Source organism: Neophocaena asiaeorientalis, unplaced genomic scaffold (assembly GCF_003031525.2).
Source record: "Neophocaena asiaeorientalis asiaeorientalis breed wild unplaced genomic scaffold, Neophocaena_asiaeorientalis_V1.1 scaffold11, whole genome shotgun sequence".
Taxonomy (NCBI): Eukaryota; Metazoa; Chordata; class Mammalia; order Artiodactyla; family Phocoenidae; genus Neophocaena; species Neophocaena asiaeorientalis.
This window is the reverse complement of record NW_020173124.1, coordinates 282,809-306,317: the sequence shown is the minus strand read 5'-3', so window position 1 is coordinate 306,317 and position 23,509 is coordinate 282,809. Positions and strand designations below refer to the sequence as shown.

Genomic DNA, 23,509 nt, shown 5'->3' with positions numbered 1-23,509 from the left:
TCTTCATTCTTAGGAGAATGCCTTCCATGAGAAGGTCATGAACCTATTTCTTTCTAACTATTTAAGGAAACAAATTTTAGTAATATATAATAATACCAGAAAGAAAGATGTTAAATTACTATAACTGAAAGTAGATATGCTTGTAGTATACCATTACATGTGTTCTCATACTGCTGTTTCCTTCTCCTGACCCTGCTGCTACAATTACTTTTTTCCATGCTTAGCAGATGTGTAATAAGTTTTTGAAACATTTTAAGAAATTATATTTGTAGGTATTCCACACACAAGTGTATACAACACACACACACACATACGATCTACTCTAAAGAATTGCTATTCTTAATGGTGTATAATCAATCAATTAACTGGGAAATAGCAGATTCCTTTTTTTCTTTTCCCCACTGCTCATCAGTGTGTGACACTCTGTGATGTTCCTTTTGGGTTTGAAAAGACTCGCTGTATCCTAGGAGGAACTGGATGTCTATGCCAGTTTTTTAGCTTTTCCTTGGTTTTCATGACCTGGACATTCTTTAATGTCCTCAGCTTAGCTCTTTTTATTTAGGTTTTCTTGTTATTTACCTCTTCCAGTTCAAGGAGTATTACTGTTTTGATATCTACCTATATTGCATAAGTCTAAGATTAATTTAATTTATTTGACATTAAATTCTATATTTTATCACAGTTCAAAACAAACACAGATGTGAAGAAAATTATTTTGGTTGTCCTAGTGGAAGGTGCATTTTGAATACCTGGGTATGTGATGGTCAGAAAGATTGTGAGGATGGACTTGATGAATTCCACTGTGGTGAGACATTATATCTTGTTTTACTTTTATAAACTATATTATTATTTATATACTGATGTTCTCTTACATAGAGATTTTACACAAAATATTGCTAATTGATTTTAACATCAATTTTTATTTTGATTAAATATCACAAAATGGTAAAAATTAAAATAGAACAGAAGAACTTATAATGGAGAATAACAATCTCCCATACAGCCTTTTAACCTTTTCTATTTTTGTTAGTGATTACCTCCATTAATCTAAATGATATATTTATACCTTCATTTCCTGACTTATTAAGTTTATATGCTAATGTATTTACCTTCTGCTGTGAAAAATAAGGATTTAGCTCACACAACTCATTATAGTCTCCCTACCTCTTATTGACTATTATTATCCTAAATGTTTCTATTAATTACATGTATAGATTTAAATAGTATAGTTAAACTTGCATTTCTTCAAACTGTCGTCTATCACTATCCACATCCTAATTTCTGTGTGTGTACATTTCATTTCACTTGGCAAGGTAAGAAAGCATTTAAAATTTTTATTTCTATAAAATTTACGGATTTTATGATTTTCAGGCCAAAGAAATTCCTAAAAAAGCATAAAAAGCATATATTCACTCTTTTCATTTAACACAAATAGCAAACACTGTGATGAATAGACAGAGTAGGAAAAAAGATTAAAAATGGATTGTCTAAGAAATGCCAAAGTCCCATAAAAGTAAATGTCATCATGAAATATGAAGGTGCATTTTGTTTAAGATGCCATATATCTTTACATTACAGCCTGATTCTGAACAAGAGTAACAGAGAACTTTACAAATAGTTTATGTAGAGTCATACTTCCTGGAACAGAAGCCATTATACGGTTGTATCTTCTTTAATCTTATTTTTTCTGGGCTTCAGTTTTTCTAAATGTCTCTCTTTTCACAGGTCATGTTAGTAAATATTTGAAATAAAAATGCAAAGTTTTTAAATAGTTTATACGATAAAAATCAAATTTTTATTTTTATAGTCATTTATATTTTGAACATATTAATTTGGTAGGATTTTATTCTTGGGTGTTTCCTGGTGATAAATGGACTAAGGGTGGAGGAGAGCAATCACAAACTTTGGAAATAAATGGAATACACCATTATAAATGCATAGCTTGGTAATAAAATACCAGCCACCATGCAAATGAATATGGATGTTATTAGTCAGATTTAAGTGTTCCCAAGGCAGAGAAAGGAAAACATCAAAGTGTTAAGTATGTATAGGTACAAAACTGATGGCTTGTCATCAAGCTAAAACCCCCTGAGTCACGTCATCTTTAAAAACAAATGTATATGGTGGTGAGTTCACCATATTTATGACCTTGCCTAGGATGTAATTTTTTTCTCCAACTGTTCAAAAATAGATTAAAAATTAGGAAAAGGGCTTCCCTGGTGGCGCAGTGGTTGAGAGTCCGCCTGCCGATGCAGGGGACACGGGTTCGCGCCCCGGTCCGGGAAAATCCCACGTGCCGTGGAGCAGTTGGGCGCGTGAGCCATGGCTGCTGAGCCTGCGCGTCCGGAGCCTGTGCTCTGCAACGGGAGAGGCCACAACAGTGAGAGGCCCGCGTACAGGAAAAAAAAAAAAATTAGGAAAAAATGACTAGACCACACTTGGAATATTTATTTTATATCTGTACCCTACATGTTAGAAAAAGACAGTAATGTACTTAGGAAGAGTGACCAGCATATTGACTAGCTCAAAGTCAAACCCTGTGAGATGATGTTGAAGGAACAATGTTGTATAACCTGGATAACTCAGAGGGAATATGCAAGCCGTGGTCAAAATTTTATAGCACTGTCATAGAGAAGAGGACTCTGGCTTGTTTTATTTGGGATGGCTGGTTTTAGCAACGGCTAAAGAACTTTCTCATGTTGGATCTTTCCTAAGAATGTCTCAAAGGATTTATTTTTTCTTTTGCACCTAAAACAAACATTCTTATGGGTTTTTTTGCTTGTTTTTTTTTAGGTTCCTCTTGTTCTTGGAACCAATTTGCATGTTCTGCACAAAAATGTATATCTAAACACTGGATTTGTGATGGAGAGGCTGATTGTGGAGATGGATTAGATGAAAGTGATAGCATTTGTGGTGAGTTGTTCCTTTTGTGTTCTTATTCAGTTTTTAGGAGTATGATACATATGCTCTACTGTTTTAGAGTATACAGAAAACTTTGTCTTCTACTTTGTTAAACTTAACATTAAGCTTATATGTATATACATTTCGATGTAACTGTTTTTATTATTTTTATGACAACTTATCAGTCTACAATTTTTCATATATACATTTACCATTAGAGTTTTAGGATTTTTTGCTGAATATTAACACAATGAATGTATTTGCAAATTGTATTTCTAGTCTTCAGTGACTTCTTTAGAATGGATCTCAATGATTGGGATTACTTGGATCAAATGATTGAAAATTTTCTCATTGCTCTTGATAAGTATTGCTAAGTCACCATCCAAATTTACTATGCAGGTTTATACTGCCATAAGCCACACATGGTGTGTGTTTGTGTATTATAGTAATTACGCTTATTGAATTGTTTTAAATGGAAATTAAGGAAGCAGGCTAATGTATATGATTTTAAAATGTACTTAAACATTCAGCTTTATAGGATTAGAGGTAGAGTGTCAAATGTCTCTGTTTACTATACGTCAACTATATTGGCTAAAAACCAACGTGATTGCTTTTAATTAATCACAGACATTTAACAAATAATTTAAATTTAATTATTAAATGAATTTTTTAAGAGGTAGAAGAAGGAAGCAACCTAATCTCCATACATTAGTTATGGTTGGCCAGGCATTCTACTAAATTATTTACATGTCTATCTGTCTATTTATCTTTCTGATCGGTTTCCATATGTATGTTTGTACCTATAGCTATATATTCTTTGTTCATTATATCAACCCTATTTCATAACTGTTATCATTCTCATTTAAGAGAGAAAAGGACCCGAGTCATAGAATAAGGCTCATTTATGGAGTTAAGTGTACTTAACACATTTTTAAAATTTTCAGGAGTTGTGGCCTGCTATTTAGGTCACTATCATGGAAAAAGGACTATAAGGTTTATAATGTTCACACTAAAATGAAGTTCTCTGTATGTATCATAAAATTGGAGATATCCTCAGAAAGTAGGCAATTTATTTTCCTGTATTAAGCCACCTAAAATCTACTTTTTATTTACACAGCTGAAACAATTTAGTTATACAACAGATAAAGATAAATGTAGAAAGATTACTATCGAAAACCTCTGAAAGGAAGAAAAATCATTAATTAATTAGATGACTGGCCAGTCTGTTTTAATTATTTTGTTTCTCTTTGCTATTAAATACTTCTTTTTTAAAAATTTTTTATTGGAGTGTAGTTGATTTACAACGTTGTGTTAGTTTCAGGTGTACAGCAAAGTGAATCAATTATATATATACATATATCCACTCTTTTTTTTTTCTTTTTTTTTTTTAGATTCTTTTCCTTTATAGGCCATTACAGAGTATTGAGTAGAGTTCCCTGTTTAATTTTAACAAAAAGACTACCAATTTACAGCAGGTTGAACATGTTTCTGGTCTCTAAAATTATGTTGCTTTTGACCCTTTGTTTAATTCTACACTAAATGGCTCCCCTGACACCTCTATCCTTCTTAAGTAGACACAATATAATAGAAGTGGTAAAGACTCTAAAGTCATACAGAGTTGAATTCTCCTGCGTCTGCATTTTCCAGCTGTGTGATCATGGGATGGTCCACTTTATCCCTTATTCCTCAAATTCTTTACCTATTAAATGGTTACAAGACATCTACCTTATGTAATTATCGTGATCAGCTGACATGGCCAATGTGTACTATATAAATGAATTTATTCCCATTCTCTTTTGTTGTGTTTCTCCTGCTCCCTCCGTTATTTTTTAGAGTGGTATTGTCATGTCAGTGTCTATCAATGTCCTGATAAGGTTTGTTTTTTTTTTTTTGCGGTATGCGGCCCTCTCACTGTTGTGGCCTCTCCCGTTGCGGAGCACAGGCTCAGCGGCCATGGCTCACGGGCCCAGCTGCTCCGCGGCATGTGGGATCTTCCCAGACCGGGGCACGAACCCGTGTCCCCTGCATTGGCAGGCGGACTCTCAACCACTGCACCACCAGGGAAGTCCCTGATAAGTTTTTTAAAGGATTTCATGGTAATGAACATATTTACCTGCCATCAAAACACCCAGTCTATTTAATGTAATCACAGGCTGCAATTTATATGCTACCAAGCTGTTGTTACATAAAAATTACTGCTTTAGGTCAACCATCAGTCAATGAATTGGACTTAATATTTTAGGATTGGAAAGGAACTTTATAAATAATTTATCTCAGTGGTTTTCAACCTTTAGTGTACAAAAAATCCTGTTCAGAAGTTTGTTAAAAATGTAGATTCTTAATTCCCATCTCCAAATATTCTGATATAGACATATTCTTTCTTCATAAGCACATAGTGGTTCTGACTTGGGATTTGAGGATTCACTTATAAAAATCATAGTCTAGTTCACCTGTGTCATGTGATAGATGAAGAAAGAAAAACTCACAGAGGTTAATAAATTTGCCTGAAGTCACTCAGTGAATCAGTGATGACAGAACTAGGAACAGAATTCAGGTTTCTGAAATACTTACTAAATTGGATAGTAACTCTCACCAATCAAATATTATATCTAAGTAGGTACCCAAGATGGATCTGGTAGAATTCCTTCAGCTTGTCTTCCTTCTCCCTTGGGATTCATGTCCCTGAGAAAGGCAATGTGTCTCCAGATGACAGTGGTAATTATAGAAGGAAGCCATGAGTTTTTTCCTTGGCTCATTTTCTTTTAAATTGACGATGATGTTTTGGTATGCTCTTAACACAGAATCTGTTGAAACACTTTAAAGGGAGCCAGAAAATTAGCTGCAAAGAGCTTTATGCCATTTTATAGTTTTAGGTATCTTAGTAATTATCTAGTCATAACTCTCATTTTAGAGTGAAACTCAGACACTAGTCTTCTGCAAGGTCATACAAAGTTAAATTTCTCAACAGTAAAATCAATGCTATATCTATTATGCCTCCCTTGGGAATAAACTGGAGTGATAATAAGAAAGTAGACAAGGGGCACTAAATGCATCGAAACTTCCATAGCAGAAAGAATGCAATTTTTTGCATCTCCAGCTAAATAATAAAAATATTATGGAAATTAAAGCACTAACTGAGAGTCTAAGAGTGAAAGTGACACTCTATGTTCTTATGACAAGCTTAAAAAAATAGATAAGGAGGAATAATGTATAAATAACTTGTAGGAAGAGAATTTTATTATAGAAAGTACTAAAGACAATAGGTAGCAAGTAAATTCATTTTTAAATTAAAGCAACATTTGTTTAATAGATTTTCTTTATAATTTCTTCCAGTAATAGATATCATATTAAACTCATTCTATTAGCACTGATCCTCAACAAATAAGCAAATCTGAATTACCTGGGGGATTTTTCAATATTCACTTGCCATTCTGTCCTCCCAATTAAAGTATATGTAGGAAGAGACATGTTTATGTTGAAAAAGATCACCAGGAGGTTCCACTTTGTCACCCTGCTGTACTCCCATAGTGATAACATTGCATTAAAAAACATGTTCTTCTCATAAAAACTCTGTGGCTGAAAAGTAAGATGATAATTGGTAATCCAATTAAAGTAGCTTTAAAGGTTTGGAAACAACTATCCATCAATCTAGGCAGTCATATTTTCTTCTTGGAGATACTAACATTTTTTTAATAATTCTTACAACTTGTTTTTTAACATCTATTCTATGGGTAGCATTTGGTCACAAGAAAGTGAAATTAAAGGGAAGTTAAATTTGGGGGCATGTTGCTGATTTACTCAACAAATATTTTATATACATAACAAATAAACCATTTAATATGTATAACTGTACTTGGGGCTTGGGAAATACCAGGAGAATGAATCATTTTCTAATTTTACTCAATTACCCTATGCCCATATAAAGAAAAACAAAGAGAAACCACCCATGACCCTTTGAATTTACAGTCAACAAGCATTTCTTTTTTTTTCCTGTATACATTTGAAAACAACATCATGCAACTGAAGGAACATTGAATTGATAGAGCGAAGAAAAGGTAGATTCGTTTATTAAGTGTGTAAAACCAAAGGGAACATGCATACATTTATACTTTTCAACAACACAAGGTGGGGAGGAACAGTAATGATATTACTGGTTAAGAGAAGATACTTAGGAATCAAAAAGGTTTTGGACTCCCAGTTCAACATGTGGCTCCCTCTGCAATTTGTGACTTCCTGCAAGCTTTCCAACATCTCAGAGCCTCAGTTTCCTTTTCTGTGAAATGAGACTAATAATAGTTCTACCATTTGAGGCGATTGTGAGGACTAAATTAGTTAATGTGTTAAGTGCTTAACATATATTAAGCAATAAAAATGCTGTTATTATCCTTATAGGTTCAGTCCTTTTGAAATGTTATCTCAGTTTATTCACAATGAGATTTCTGTGTTTTGCTACATTTTACAAGGAGAACATACTCATTATTTTCTGCCATGTAGCTTTAAAAAATATAATACTTGCTACTGAGAAGGAATGAATTCTGAGAGGAAACTGTCCATAGGGGATGGATAATATGTGATGATTCCAAATAACTACAGTTTTTTCCTTGTCAGCGGCATTCTTCTGCTTCCCTTCTTGTCTATAGGAAATGAAATTATAGATCTTTCTCAACGGACCTGCTGTGTGTGATCTTAATGGCATTTTTTTTGGTGGGTTTCAGGTGCCATCACCTGTGCGCCTGACATGTTCAGCTGCCAGGGCTCCCATGCCTGTGTGCCCCGACACTGGCTGTGTGATGGTGAAAGGGACTGTCCAAATGGAAGCGATGAGCTCTCCACAGCAGGCTGTGGTATGAACACTCATGGGGTTGTCTATGAAAGAAAGCTGCTGCAGCATCCTCAGACAGTTGCTTTTGTAGTACTCACCATATCACCTTTTCTCTCACTTTCCCAATCCCTGGACTCATACGTAGTATCAGAATTAATCAGGTGGGATGTCGTCATCACAGAGTTCAGCAACCCCTCTAACCACTGTTCAGAGTGTTTCCAACATGAACAGAGGGATTACCCATTTTAAAACTGGTTTTGATGCACGAAGATTTTTCACTTCATTCCTGAGATAATTTAACTACCCTGTGTATGTGTGTGTGGTGGGTTTGTTACTTCCTTTTTAGCATCTTCCTCCACCCTCCCACCCCACACTCCACTTGAAGGCTTTTAGATTGTCTATTACAGATACTCTGTAAATGGCTGCTGTGATCCTAAATAACTACTGATAAGAAGGTCAGTAAACACCTATTAGTCCTACGGATAGGATATTAGCCCTTAGGTCAGGTAGAAATAGTATGTATATAGCTGAATGGAGCTGGGGAATCAGAGGAACACCTTTGGAGGCCAGAGAGTTTACTAAGTTTCTAACCCTAGGTCACCTCAGGAAATCTTCAGGGGATTACTGAATAGTAAAAATTTAGATAAATTCCTTTGCATGATCAGGAGAATGAAGGGACTGAGTATTTGAATGCTGATCCCAAGGTCACATAGGGGATCTGTTGAGCAATTTATTAGGAACAGTGCTGTGAACTCTGCTTATTAAAGTGAAGTCTACCAGTCATCTCTCTGATGACCTGTCTTCAGGTCTTTAAAACTATAATTGAAGCCATAATGTAATAGTGTGTGTATGTGGGTGTGTGTATATGGGGGATACTTAAAGCAGAGAAGGAAAAAGAAGACTTTGAGGCAGGCTTGTGTGCACAGAGCTCATGCTATTGTAGAATAAATCAGTTTGATCTTGAAACTGATATGTGTGCCTGTAAAGGTCAATGGGGCCACTGAGGGCTACATAATGAAGGATTATGCATCAATTCAGGGATCCAGATGGTCCCTGTATACTGTTGCTATTGTAGCAAGTTAATGCTCCAGGACACATATTAACACTTTTGGACCACATGGGTGCTATTAAGTAAATTATGTTAAAATACAACAAATTGTACTGAAGTGACACGAAAGCATTAATTCCAAATAAGCCTCTGTTGCTTAGTATCTTAAAGAATAATTCATGCATTAGAATTGGCATAATTCACTTGAGTTATATAAGCTGTCACACAGTTAAAAGTTAGCGTAGTGATTAGTAACTGAATTTTACTCTAATTATAATGGGCAGTTTTGAATGCTGCTCCTATGTGGCTTCTATATCATTTTTGAAAATAAATTTGTTTAAAATTAGTTACACTTGATTAAATTTAAGTAATTCTTTTTGTTTCACCTGCTCATGTCTCTTTTTAGTCATTACTGAGTTTTGAAAGCAGATTTCCTTTTTTCATGTAGTGTGGGGCAGTTTGGGGATCGGGAGCTGATAAGCATGTAAAAGAATAATTATAATAACTTAAGTGTCAGAATGATACATAGAAAAGATACTAGATCATCACAAATAAATATTGTGTAAAAAACCTTAGAAGTCTCATGGAAGGATTTCAAGAAAAGTAATAACGTTATCTCAGTTGTGAAGGAAAAAGAGAAGAAAGAGAAGTGTTCTAGATAGAGCAAAGTGCCTATTAAGACATGAAAGGGAGAGATTGGAAGGCATGTAAATTTTTTCAGCTGCCCATTATACATCAGTTATTTTGGTAGGTGCTTTTATTTACATTATTGAATTTCCACAGTATCTCGGTGAAGTGCTTTTGGGGATCTTCCAAAGATAATTGTTGTATAGATAGGAATTGAAACAGCAACTAAGAATGTACTGAGTACCTAAAATGAGCCTATCTGCTTCATGTACCTTATCTAGTTCTTGCAGAAAATTTATCAGATAGATTTTATTATCCTCATTAAACAGATAAATAAACAGATGCACCAAGAAGGTGAATAGCTTCCTTAGGATAAAATTATGAGTTGAAGAGCAACTTTTTGCAAAGCCTCCTCCTTTCCAGTGTACTGTAATAACATGTAGAGGATTCTTTTTGCTTTCACTTAAAAAAAATTAAGATATAATTGACCTACAATATTATGTTAGTTTTAGGTGTGCAACATAGTGATTTGATATGCTTATATCTTATTACAAAATGGTTACCACAACAAGCTTAGTTAACATCCATCATATAGCAGATTCTTAACATTTGAAATATCCCAAACCTTGAGTCATATCATAGCATTTACCCTTTCCATGTAAGAAAAGTAATTAAAATATTTAAATGATCAAACTTCTATGATGCTATACATATACTATTAAAGCTTATTTCCTCTGTACGAGTCAGCTGAAGTTTTACTGCACATTTTAATCAACCATTTTTCCTGCTGGTTAAGGCCCTTGCTAGAGAATACTTTCATGGATCAGTATTCCAAAAGGATTGAAGTTCCATTTTATGGATCGATATTCCTAATTTAGTGTGGTACTTACGGTTGGGCTCATCTCACCATAGATCTTAACCTATTTCAACACCCCATTGAAGTCACCCAAAGTTTTATCTTCCTCTTGAAAACAGTAACTTTCTTAGCCCTTTTGATTTTCTTTTCACTTCCATCATGAGCATTAGCACTTGGTGGTCTTTTCAGGTCCATTTTTCACAAAGAAGCAGGTTTTTATCACTTTACTAGCTTTACTACAAGCATGAGGAGAGAAAAAACCCAGCCACATTATTATAGTTGAGTGATTTTTTATCACATATGAACCTTTGAATTCATCCTTCGGCAAACTTACAAATTGCTAAATGGCCTGAAATTTCAAGGTCACTCTAGAATTGTTGAACATATCAACACTAAAACTTTGAATTATATATATTTATATTCATATATTCAAATACTACTTATAATGAAATACATATATTAATATATATTATTAATTTATCTGATATATTGAATGTTTAGCTAAGTTTCCTTTTTAAAATAACCTTGAATTATTGAGTGTATTGAGTACAATAACATACATTTCCCAAACTCATAAAGTAGGGGAAGATAAAATTGGTGCTCATCTAACTTAATTTCTTGTGATGTCTTTCTTAGCTCCCAATAACACATGTGATGAAAATGCTTTCATGTGCCATAATAAAGTATGCATTCCCAAGCAATTTGTTTGTGACCATGATGATGACTGTGGAGATGGCTCTGATGAGTCACTGCAGTGTGGTAAGTATATATAAACTTTTCATGGAGAAGATTCTCAGGCTGAGTAACAGTCTTTTAAAATGACTCCAGGAATATATAAATAAATAACAAAAACAAAGAAATACATTTCTTAATCTCACTAAGAACATGTAACTTCAGTAATATAGACACACCACATATAACCTCTTTAAACTCTACCATAATTACACACCTATTTGAAAATTATGCCTACTTGTTATAGTGTATTCTTATCAAGAACCACACTGGAAAATGTTGATAAAAATGTGTTTGGTTTTAAGTACTTTGAAATACCTTTTATTTTAAAGACAATATATAGCTGGTTAGTTCAGTCTTACAGCCAAATCAATATTTGAGTGAGGAAAAAAGAATACAGTTCACAGCTATCAGAGAATCTAGATACTTAACATTTTTCTTTTGCTTTATCTTTTTATACATGTATTTACTTGTTAAAATTTAATGTTATTATTATGAAATTTATCTTATCACATATATATTTATCTAACCATCATATCTATATAATGTATATATGAACACATATATAACTTTTGTGATAAAAATTAGTATATTAAAAATTCCCAGTTGATATTGAAATATGTGAACATAGTATTTTTGTAAAATATTTAAATGTATACATGAATAAATATAAAATGAAAAGCTGTGAAATCCACACATACCTATGAAAGGTAGTAGATTTAGCTTCCCTTTGCCCTCCCTATGCAGCATCTATCAGTTACAGATGGAGGATAAAGTAGAATCTCTAGCTTGGGTGACTTGGAGGATGGTATTGCTGTTAATGAGCTTTAGAATGAGGTTAAGGGGCAGTTTTGCTGGTGTGGGAGAAGAAATGTAACAAATAATTAATTTAGGATATTTTGAATATGAAGTGTTAATCAGACAATCACATGAAGCTGTATAGTGAGTGTTTGAAAATTTAGTTCTAGAGTATGATCAGGACAAATAATATTAACCTGGTGGCCATCAGCATAAGGGTGATACTCAAAATATGACAAAGAATGATAATACCCAACACTGTACAAAGGAAAAGGGGAAAACCATATACTGAAGGCTGAAATAAGGGCTTACCCTGTAACATTTTAGAGTAGAACAGAAGAAAACTTTATACAGAAAGAGGGTGAAAAGGGAATAGCAAAAGCAAAGTTAGAAAGAAGCCTGGGAGAGTGGATTATGAATATTAAGTCAGGAAACTATTTCCAAGGTAGTATGGACAACAGCATCAAGTACTGGAGGACAGTGAAGCAGATAGGAGCCAGAGACACCTATGAATTTACCAACTGTCACTTGATATTTATTAGCTCTGAGAGGAATTTCAGCAGGTAGATGTTGCAGAAATGAGACTTTAATGAATGAAAGTAAGTGAGAGCAAAGAGGTAAGTGAGTGAAAGGAAGATTGAGTAGGGACTTGACTGAGCAGGGAAGAAGGGACATGTCTTGTTAAGAGTTATGTGGATGGATTTTTATTGTTATTGGACTGGGAGAGACTTGAACATATGTATTGGGTGAAGAGGAGGAACTAGTGAAGAATGAGAGGGTGGGAAGGAATACTAGGGAAACTGGGGATATTTTAGAACTATCTAGTTTTGCCATGCAATATGATAAACGTCTCAATTAAATAATCATTGTTGAATCTTTTTTTCTGCTGAAATTTTATTTTTAAACCATAAAAATCTTACATTCTCTCTTCAAAGGTAAAATATTTGCCTACATTTATCAGAAAGTTTATAATAGAAATGACATTTTTTATTGTTAACAAACTCTGGAAAAAAACCAATCTAAAACTTCATAATATTCAAAATCAAATGAGTTTTACTTACAAACCAGCTTAGATATGAACATTAACAACTGATTGATTGATACTGTGTTTTGAACAAAGCCTTTTAATGCCTCTAAGAATCAATATGTAGGATAATTACAATAGTTTTGTGCTTATTGCTCTATGAATTGGATTTTAATTTTCTCATTTTAACAATTTCTTTACACTTTTAATGCTGCTTCCCAAACATAAACGTGACATTATAGCTTCTGAAAATTATTATTATAACCCAGAATCAGTTCATCCATATGTTCTAGTACTGTACCTAACCAAGCTTAGTCTTGAAAATAATTTTGAGTAGCTTTCATTCTGTTTTCCATTCTAAAGGGAATCTTTAGGATACAGATAATAAGTGAACAGAGGTTGTATACTTGTGTTGCATTCTTGTTTCCTTACTTAGAAACAAAATAAGAGTGCCTTGTTTCCAACTTTATTTTCTGGACTTTAATCCTACTTCTAACCACAAATATCTCTTGCAATTATTGTAACTGCCCTAGAAAGAAATGAGAAACATTTCCCATAAGAGGCCTGGGTAACTCACATGGTTAATTAAGTTTAGTGTACATTATGAAATAAAGTTTTAATGAATATTTGTTATATGAATTGGAATGTTCCTTTGTGTTCAGGATACAGACAGTGCAATGCAGAAGAATTTAGTTGTGCTGATGGACGATGTCTTTTAAATACTCAATGGCAGTGTGATGGAGACTTTGACTGCCCAGACCATTCTGATGAAGCACCTATAAACCCAAAGTGTAAAAGTGCAGGTACAGAAAATATATAATACTATGTTTATTCCAAAATTTGTTTTTTTAAGGCAATATTGTGACTCTGTTTTTTAGTCTCATATAATATTCAATGAGAGGAAATGCAAATAATTAAGCATGTGATGCTTCTGTTGATACCATGCAGGATCCTAGTAATCAACTTTGTTTTGGGGCTAGTTATAGAAGTGTAAGTCTGTGCCCCAAGTATGAAGATTTGTGGCAATGAACCAGATGAATTAATCATTCTCCTCCTTTAAAGAAGTCATTTTTTCTTAATATATTATTTTATGTGAGGATAATTTTCCTGTATGGACCTACTTGAAAATTTAATCATAAAAGAAATTGAGATTTACTGAAATAGAGTCAATATTATTCAAACTTAGGCAAAATGAAATAAATTGCATATCATTTGAACAGAAATATATACATAGCCAAACTTGGTCTATTTTACACTTTACTATTCCAAAGATTGAATACATAGTTATACATTTTAGAATAAACCCAATTACTTTTTTTTCTCATGTAGTTTACATGTTAATAGGCATTCTTTTATCATGTATGGTAATGAGTAATGTTTAAATCATCAGATTGTGAGTAGCTGCAAAACTTGAACTCCTTTCTATAGCTATATTTGTGACAACTATGATTTACTGCAAGTATCTTTTTTATACCTGGACTTAAAAATATCAATGTTATATATCCAGGAAGAAAAAGAACTTAGGAATATCTAGCTATTCCAGATTCTTAATTTTTAGTGACATATAATTTCTCGGAGACTTTTGGCTTGAGGGAAATGTCAAGCTATCATTATACTTTTGAACTCATTCTTCATAGTATAGATGAAGACAGAAATACTCCATTAATTTTAGTATAGGTGCTTATTTTGATTGTTAAATTTCAATGTAAAGCTAGATTTGCAGTGTGTTGAACATGAAAGTACAGTTTGCCCTTGATTTTCTTCATGTATAAAATATTACACTGAATATAAAGCATTTTATATGTACACATATTTGCTATAATTTTTGACAGACAAGTCATCATATTTGTGAATGTATTCAACAATTGCAGTATAAAACAATGGCATGCTCTTTATGTTCCATTTGTTTTATTTTCTTTTTCCAGAACAGTCATGCAACAGTTCATTTTTTATGTGCAAAAATGGCAGGTGCATTCCCAGTGGAGGTCTTTGTGACAATAAGGATGACTGTGGCGATGGATCAGATGAGAGAAACTGCCATGTAAATGAATGCTTGAGTAGGAAAATCAGTGGATGTTCTCAAGATTGTCAGGACCTTCCAGCCAGTTATAAGGTAGGCACGCATCAAAGACAGAAAATCATCTGACAGGTTAGAATTTGGGGCAATAAAAATGATTTCATCCAATATAGCTGTAAAACTTAAAGTCATTATAATATCATTAGTTAAAACTATTTAAATGGAGAGTTTCTGTATATGCAAACCGTAATAATAGTGTGGTATATAAATTGTGAGAATATACTCATGGAGACAAAAAATTCAAAATGTTTTCTAATAAATGCTGATCATAAAGAAAAAAGTAAGCAAAGGACGACCAGTGTTTGAGGAAGGTACTGCTGTTAATAGCTGCATAAATGTTTATGCAACTCTCTTAAATTCCCATTGCTTCCTTCGTTTTCCCTCTCATACATCCTTGTAGTGGAATGGGCTAATCATTTATGTACCACAACACTGGAGAATACAATATTTTTTCATATAAACAGGAAGAAAAAAGAACACATGAATTATTAGGACTGAGTGCAGGTACACTAAAAATAAATCATGCCTAACATTCTAATTGCTTTTTGTTTGTCCCATTTTCCTGAAGAATGTGATTCACTGACAAAATTGATTGACACAAATAGCTTTTGAAAACATCTCTGTTTCAATATGTTGGAACGGAGGATGCATACAAAAAATAATATTGAAGTGGTGCATTAGGTTAAAATCAATTATGTAAATGTGGGAAAACCTCAGTAAAAGCAATTCAGCTGGAAATTAGTGTTTTTAACTGGACAATAGCTCTGTATGAATCAGCAAAAGGACATGGCTTTTATGAACCACAGAGGCAGTCTAATCCAGTTAGGAGTAGTACAGAGTTCAGATTTTGTTCTACTGAGTTCTGCGCTGATCAGAACATACCTGGGGTACTGTGCATATTTATGGGCATGACACTTTAAGAGGAACCTTGACAAACTGTACTGTATCCCCGTTTGTACAGCCAGTGGCATAAGGGGGTCTGGAAAACACACCTTTGGAAGAAGTTTTACCAAGAGAAAAATGGCTAGTCAGCTGTATTTAAATATATGAAGTACTGGAATAGGGAGCATACCTTTCTGAGTTGTTTCAAATGTTGGAAATAGGAGTTGGGAAGCAGATTCTGTATAAGAAAGACTTTTTGAACATTAGAATTCTCTACATTGGAATGAGTTGCCAAATTTCTCACGTCTAAAAGTATCTCAGTTGGGACTAAGTGACTTTCTTTAAAAGATGCTAGAGAAAAAAAAAAGTGTGTATTACAAAGATGCTTCGGTTTTTCCTTGACAGCCTTGATATTCTATGACAAGTCAGTTCTATCTAATGGTAAATTCACCAAACAACAGCTCTTAATGTGATGAGTATATATGAGGTAATTAATTTTGGCAGTAAAGGTTTTGAAACCCAATGAAGCAGAAAAAATGTTATTGGTGATTTATATACAATCAATATAGAAATGTTTCCAAAAAAGTCAGGGAATGTATTATAAAATTATTAAAGGTAATAGTTTAAATTTTGTCATGTTATAAATAATCTATTTTTATCATATAGAATGTATATCTATCCATCTATCTGTCTAAAATTTAAATTTCAAAGTAGATTTGTGTTTATCCTGTGTATATTTTTAATCTGTCATAATCTTGGCGGTAAAATCTAAAAATTATAGAATATGGAATAGTCACCTTTTGACATAACATCAAAAGTACGGTGTAAGTTTTTTTTTAATGCCTGCATGTAAGAAGTACTGCGTGCCCAGAGATTCCATATTTGGAAAACTAGTTTTGGTAGAAGTAAATCTCACCCAGAAAGCCATGATAAATCATACTATTTTAATTACTTTATAAGATTCCTCACAGAGAAATAATTGTTTATTGATACCTTTAAAATATAATTATTTTCTCTGACTTCTCTGAAGGAGTCATAGAATGAAATGAGAATTCTAGGTAAAAGAGACAAACTGTTTAATTATTCAAAAGGCAATGTATATATGATACCTGACAAAATTGCAGTGGATAATGTTCCTTAATATACAAACATGTCAAAACTAATGAATAGGGCTTCCCTGGTGGCGCGGTGGTTGAGAGTCCGCCTGCCGATGCAGGGGACACGGGTTTGTGCCCCGGTCCAGGAAGATCCCACATGCCGCGGAGCGGCTGGGCCCGTGAGCCATGGCTGCTGAGCCTGCACGTCCGGAGCCTGTGCTCCGCAATGGGAGAGGCCACAACAGTGAGAGGCCCGCGTACTGCAAAAAACAAACAAAACAAAACAAAAAACTAATGAATAAAATAAAACATCTACTGGGGGAAGCAAGACCAGTTCAAAAATGAAAGGAGCCAGGATGAGAATCATAAATAAGAGATTTAAGCAAAGATTCAAAACAAGTATTTTATATATTGTGTTGATATATATATTTATATTATATATGTACTTTTAAAACATATATATAATATGTTATATTTCTGACAATTTATTTATAGGAGATTGGATAAAAAATGTTATATACAACAAAATGCTTATCTATTTTGGGAAAAAAATGTTAGCTGGTGGGTTTCTCTTTTTCAGAGAATGGGGAAAACTATCCAGTAAACTATTTCTCATTACATTATCAGCAGAACATGACAACTCCTCCTTCAAATTCTGCAATAAAATGAAAATTGCTTATAAAAGCAAAATTTAGACCTTCTGGACTATGAACAATTTGCTGTAAAACAAATACAATTGATTTAACTATTCAAAAGGGAGTAATAACACTTAACTAAGCAAGAATCTTATTTGGATGGAATGGTAACTTACCATGTGAAAATAAATGTACTTTTGGGAGATAAATAAATTTTAATGTGTATAAGATAACCAGTATTTTAACATATCACTAAAAAGCTGCAAATTTTTCTGAATGTAATAGGAAAACTTTGGATAGCTATATATTTGTTTCTGGTAGCTATATGTTTCTCTATAAAAATTAATATAAATCAAGACAATTTGAAATAGTTCTTGATTATGAGAAATATTAACATGACATTGAATATATATATCTCACTTTCATAAAAATTTTCTTTTTAAGTGAAAGTGAAACATTTTTAAACTTTTTTATATTAAATATAGATGAATCTCTCATCTTATATCTCTGACACAAATGATTATTATTTTTTCATTCAATTTATGAATGTTAGGTTAGTAGAATTTCCCATAAATGCCTTTTAATTATTTGGGAGCAAAAAATGTTTTTGTTAAAACAAGGTTAACAACACTGGGGAGGAAATTATCTTTTAAAAAAATCTTCTCTTTTAATAAACACATTAAAAATACTTACTCTACACTTATAACATCCTAATTTCATTTGTTTACAGAAATGTTCATTGCATTTGGTAACTTTTACCTTCAAGAAATTAATTTTCCACAAATATGTTTTTATCCAAACTGACTATTTAATATAGTAGTTCTATAAGCCTGACATTAGCCATTCAAAGTAATTTTCAGAAGCCGTATTAGAATTCGGACACTATTTCTTTTCATAGTACTCTTTTTGAGAGGAATTTAATGCATTCTATAAAATGTCCTTTCACCTGTCCTGAAGTGCCCCTTGAATTCAACTATACCCTGTGTCTGCTTATGTGTCTCTGGCTTCCACATGATCACATGTCTGATTTCTAGTTCTTTTCAGTGATATCTTTTTGTAGCTTTTCAGTTTTCTTTTTGAAAAATTCATTTATTTTTTTAAGTGTGTTAAAATATACAACATAAAATTTATCATTTTAACTACTTTTAAGTATATATTTCAGTGACATTTAGCATCTATTTTTTTTTTTTTTTTGACATAGGATAAACACCAATTCCCCTGACTTCCTCATCAGGTAGTAGGATAAGTCTTCTCAAAAAAAGTAATATTGGGCTTCCCAGGTGGCGCAGTGGTTGAGAGTCCGCCTGCCGATGCAGGGGACATGGGTCCATGCCCCTGTCTGGGAAGATCCCACATGCCGTGGAGCGGCTGGGCCCGTGAGCCACGGCCGCTGAGCCTGCGCATCCGGAGCCTGTGCTCTGCAACGGGAGAGGCCACAACAGTGAGAGGCCCGCGTACCGAAAAAAAAAAAAAAAAAATAATATTGTCACAGGCTCAAACATTATGAGGAGAACTTGGAAAATTAAGTTGTGGATTTTGCTTTGATTTGCTGGCTTGCTAGTGGATTCTGGGGATTACAAAAAATTCTTTATAATCTTAGGATTATTATTGTATCTAATAATCTTAGGATTATTAGATAAATATTGGTATAAATTGTTAAAGATAAAAGTGCCAAGAGCTTAAAGAGATTTGTTTCTTGTTAAAGGACTTAGAAAAAGATATTCAGGGCTTCCCTGGTGGTGCAATGGTTGAGAGTCCGCCTGCCGATGCAGGGGACACAGGTTCTTGCCCCGGCCCAGGAAGATCCCACATGCCGCGGAGCGGCTGGGCCCGTGAACCATGGCCGCTGAGCCTGCGCGTCTGGAGCCTGTGCTCCACAACGGGAGAGGCTGCAACAGTGAGAGGCCTGCGTACAGCAAAAAAAAAAAAAAGATATTCATTTATCTTTTGAGCACTTTCAGGTGAAGTTGATGCTCCTTCTCCTCCACATAATGAACACCATTTTTTGTACTTAAAAAAATTCTACCCCTCAATTAATTGTTTGCTCATTATTTAATAATAAGCACATATCTCTCTCTAATATTTTCCCAATAGATACAAAGGCTCAAATGTTTACTATGAATAATTCTTGAATACTAGTTTTTCTTGACAACTTAGAGTTCCTACCTAATTCACTATCCTATTCAGTACTCACAAGTTCTTTTATTCAAAGGCCACTAAATAGTCTTGGTGAAGGTTATCATGTTCACAATCATCTGGCCAATTATAGGTTCGTGTTGTATAATTATAATTCTGTATGCTACTTGGCAGGGACTGAATATAAAACTGAAAGACCAATCACCGCCCCTTTTTATTTTCAGGAATGCAAAGACATATATGGTATGACATTGTACTGAGAACTGATATGCCAGTTAGTAAATATTACATAATCATTAGAGGGTCATATAGAACATGATAGAGATGCTGGGAAAAAAATGATTTGATGATGCACATTGATTTAATTATGAAGGGGAAACTATGTTAATTTTATTATTTCTCCAGACATCATATTTGGTTAAGGACTCAGACCCTGCCAATAAATATTAATTGAGCCTTATTATTTGTTAAAAATTACAGAGAGAATCAGCTCTCCTTCTGGCTTTATCTACACAATTTCACCTTTGTGCCTCTGGGTTTCTCATGGGTTAACTAATAATAGTGCCTATATCATAGATTTCTGTTAAGACTCTAATGAAATAACATACGTGACAATATTAGTAATTCTCAGAGCTCCACTTAAGGGTTAATCCTTATGATTATTAAAGTCTTCTAAAAACACAATATAATGCAATAGGAAAAAAAAAAACAGAAGAAGTTGATGGTTTAGTTTTGTTTTCCTTGCCATTCTCTAGCCAACATGGTTTGCTGATTTATGTTGCTTAACTTTTGTAATCTTGTCAACCTCAGAAGATCAAATGATGATATTTGAGAGAATCCTTTTTTAACTTAAACTGTATGTAATATATGTAATTCTTATTAAAGTTTAATTTCTGGGGGACAGAAGGACTTGGCATTATCTGTTATTAACTGATTTTCTTGCTTGAATCACGCTAAATGGATATCCAATAGCAAGAGACAGTGACAATGATATGAATTTATTATGCTTGTTTTTCATTCTCCAGTGCAAATGCTGGCCTGGATTTCAACTGAAGGATGATGGTAAAACATGTGTAGACGTTGATGAATGCTCTTTGGGCTTTCCGTGTAGCCAGCAATGCATCAATACATATGGGACCTACAGGTGCCTCTGTACAGATGGATATGAAATACAACCTAATAACCCAAATGGCTGCAAATCACTCTCAGGTATCGAATTGAACTTGTCCACTGAGTCAGCCTCAGTTACACATATGGATCTGATTTTCTAGCTATTCTTGTTGAATTCATTCCTCATTGCTGTTTCTAAGAAGTCAAAATTCTCTACTTACCTTGATATGGAAATTTGTCACTCTGATATTGCATGTTGTCCACACGCTGCTCTGTTTTTAGTACCATTCCAGTGTGGTCCTGTGAATTATTAAGTGTTTTCTAGATTTTGAGAACAAGTAAAAAGAACTATCTCTAGCACTGCTTCCTGTATCACAGGTTCTTGGGAGCAGGTTTGGCCAAGGCTATTAAAGAGCCTGTTGTGACAGCATCCTAATATTTTTTTTCCTTCTCCCCTACACCATACACACACTCATATATGTGTGCCAAGGAGAACAATGGGTCAGTAATAATAATAGTAATAATGATGACAACAATAACAAAAAATCAGGAATATAAGACTATTTGAATTCTTCCAGTGATTCAACAAGTATTATTAAACTTCTGTTTATTTCAAGCAGTGTGTTTGATTTGTGAATTAGAAAATTCAATAAAATATTAAAACAAATTATGATTCATTAGGGGAGAAAATCAAACTTATTAAAATGATACAAAGTAATATATAATAATAACTTAAAATGGGCAGAAAATGGTGCATAATGTGTTTCTATTCCTCTTACTGTGATATTGAGTATAATCAATTAAATAGCATTGCCAGTTTCTCATATACATTTATGTTGAACAACATTTAAAAAACTAGATGTTTGGGCTTCCCTGGTGGCGCAGTGGTTGAGAGTCCGCCTGCCGATGCAGGGGACGCGGGTTCGTGCCCCGGTCTGGGAGGATCCCACATGCCGCGGAGGGGCTGGGCCCGTGAGCCATGGCCGCTGAGCCTGTGCGTCCGGAGCCTGTGCGTCTGCGGCGGGAGAGGCCACGGCAGTGAGAGGCCCGCATACCACAAAAAAAAACAAAAACAAAAACAAAAAAACTAGATGTTTTCTCATCTACTTTCATAAAATAAATAAAAGGGATAGGAATTAAAAAGTTAGTTTTTTAACTGGTTAAAATTATGCACATTATGGAGAAAAATAACTCTTTTCAATTTTTCATTCCACTCACTTATTCTTGGAATGTCCATCTCTTAATAAATTTGTGTATTATTTGGAGCCCATTGTTATATTTGCCAGCCTTCCTTTTTTTTTTTTTTGCCAGCTTACTGCTTACTACATCATTCATTTAGTGACATGGGATAAGAAGAAAAGATAAAATCTAAAAACTAGTTAGTGTTTCCATTACTTTAAACTTTTCACAAAGGATTATGAAAAGGAGGTGAATGCTAATCATTTATTTGGGTCTTGTTACATCATGTATCCATGATATAGTGGTTTTCCATTAAAAGTAATAAATAGAAACTAATAACAATTTTAATATAAATATGAGTGTCCCTGAATAATAAATTTTTTGCTAAAGGGAGGCTAGATATTTTCCCCAAAATTTATTGACATATAATTAACCTATAACATTGTGTTACATTAAGGTAATACAATGCATTCACTTGATATACTTATATACAGTAATATGATTACCATGGTAGTAGTAGCTAACATCTCCATCACTTCACATAATTACCACTTCTTTTTTGTGGTTAGAACATTTAAGATCTACTCTCTTAGCAACTTTCAAGTGTGTAGTACAGTGTAGTTATCTATAATCACAATGTAGTGCATCAGACCCCCAGAAGTTATTCATCTTCCAACTGAAAGTTTGTACTCTTTAACCAACATCTCCACATGTTCCCCACCATGCAAACCTTGGTAACTACTATTCTACTCTGTTTCAATGAGTTTGGCTTTTTTAGATTCCACCTATACGTGATATCATAGAGTATTTGTCTTTCTCTGTTTGACTTGTTTCACTTAGCATAATCCATGTTGTCTCAAATGGCAGGATTTTATTCTTTCTCATGGCTATACAGATCCCATTCATCTGTTGATGGACACTTGGGTTGTTTCCATGTCTCGGCTATTGTGAATAATGCTACAATAAATTTGGGAGTACAGATATAGCTTTGATATACTATTTTCACATCCTTTGGATATATACCCAGGAGTAAGATTGCTGGATGGCAGTTCTATTATTAATTTTTTGAGCAACCTTCATTCTGTTTTCTGTAGCGGTTGCACCAACTTACATTCCAACCAAAAGAGCACAAGGTTTGTCTTTTCTTCAGTCACTGCCAACATTTATCTCTTGTCATTTTGGTGACAGCCATTCTAACAGGTGTGAGGTGATATATCATTATGGTTTTGATTTGCATTTCCCTGATGTTCAGAGATGTTTAGCCCCTTTTCATATGCCTATTGGCCATCTGTATGCTTTCTTTGGAAAAATGTCTGTTCAGTTCCTCTGCCCATTTTTTAATAGATTGTTTATTTTTTGTTATTGATTTGTATGAGTTATTTATATATTTTGGATATTAACCCCTTATCAGATATATTATTTGCAAGAATTTTCTCCCATCCCATAGGTTGCCTTTTCATTATGTTGATTGTTTCTTTTTTTTTCTTCTAAACTTTCCTTAATAGTCAGTTCTTTTTTAAAATTAATTTATTTAGTTTTGGCTGTGTTGGGTCTCCATTGCTGCACACAGTCTTTCTCTGGTTGA

The 23,509-nt window shown here is 33.7% G+C and overlaps 1 protein-coding gene across 1 annotated transcript in view; it reads left to right on the top strand.

Annotated features, from left to right (window-relative positions):
- LRP1B (LDL receptor related protein 1B) overlaps nt 1-23,509 on the top strand; it is a 1,787,379-nt gene that overhangs the window by 1,531,066 nt on the left and 232,804 nt on the right. Inside the window, exons 50-56 of the mRNA XM_024744102.1 lie at nt 683-805; nt 2,794-2,913; nt 7,617-7,745; nt 10,891-11,013; nt 13,471-13,611; nt 14,734-14,921; nt 20,661-20,844. Of these exons, the coding sequence (XP_024599870.1) occupies nt 683-805; nt 2,794-2,913; nt 7,617-7,745; nt 10,891-11,013; nt 13,471-13,611; nt 14,734-14,921; nt 20,661-20,844 (1,008 nt within the window). The remainder of the gene's footprint in view (nt 1-682; nt 806-2,793; nt 2,914-7,616; nt 7,746-10,890; nt 11,014-13,470; nt 13,612-14,733; nt 14,922-20,660; nt 20,845-23,509) is intronic.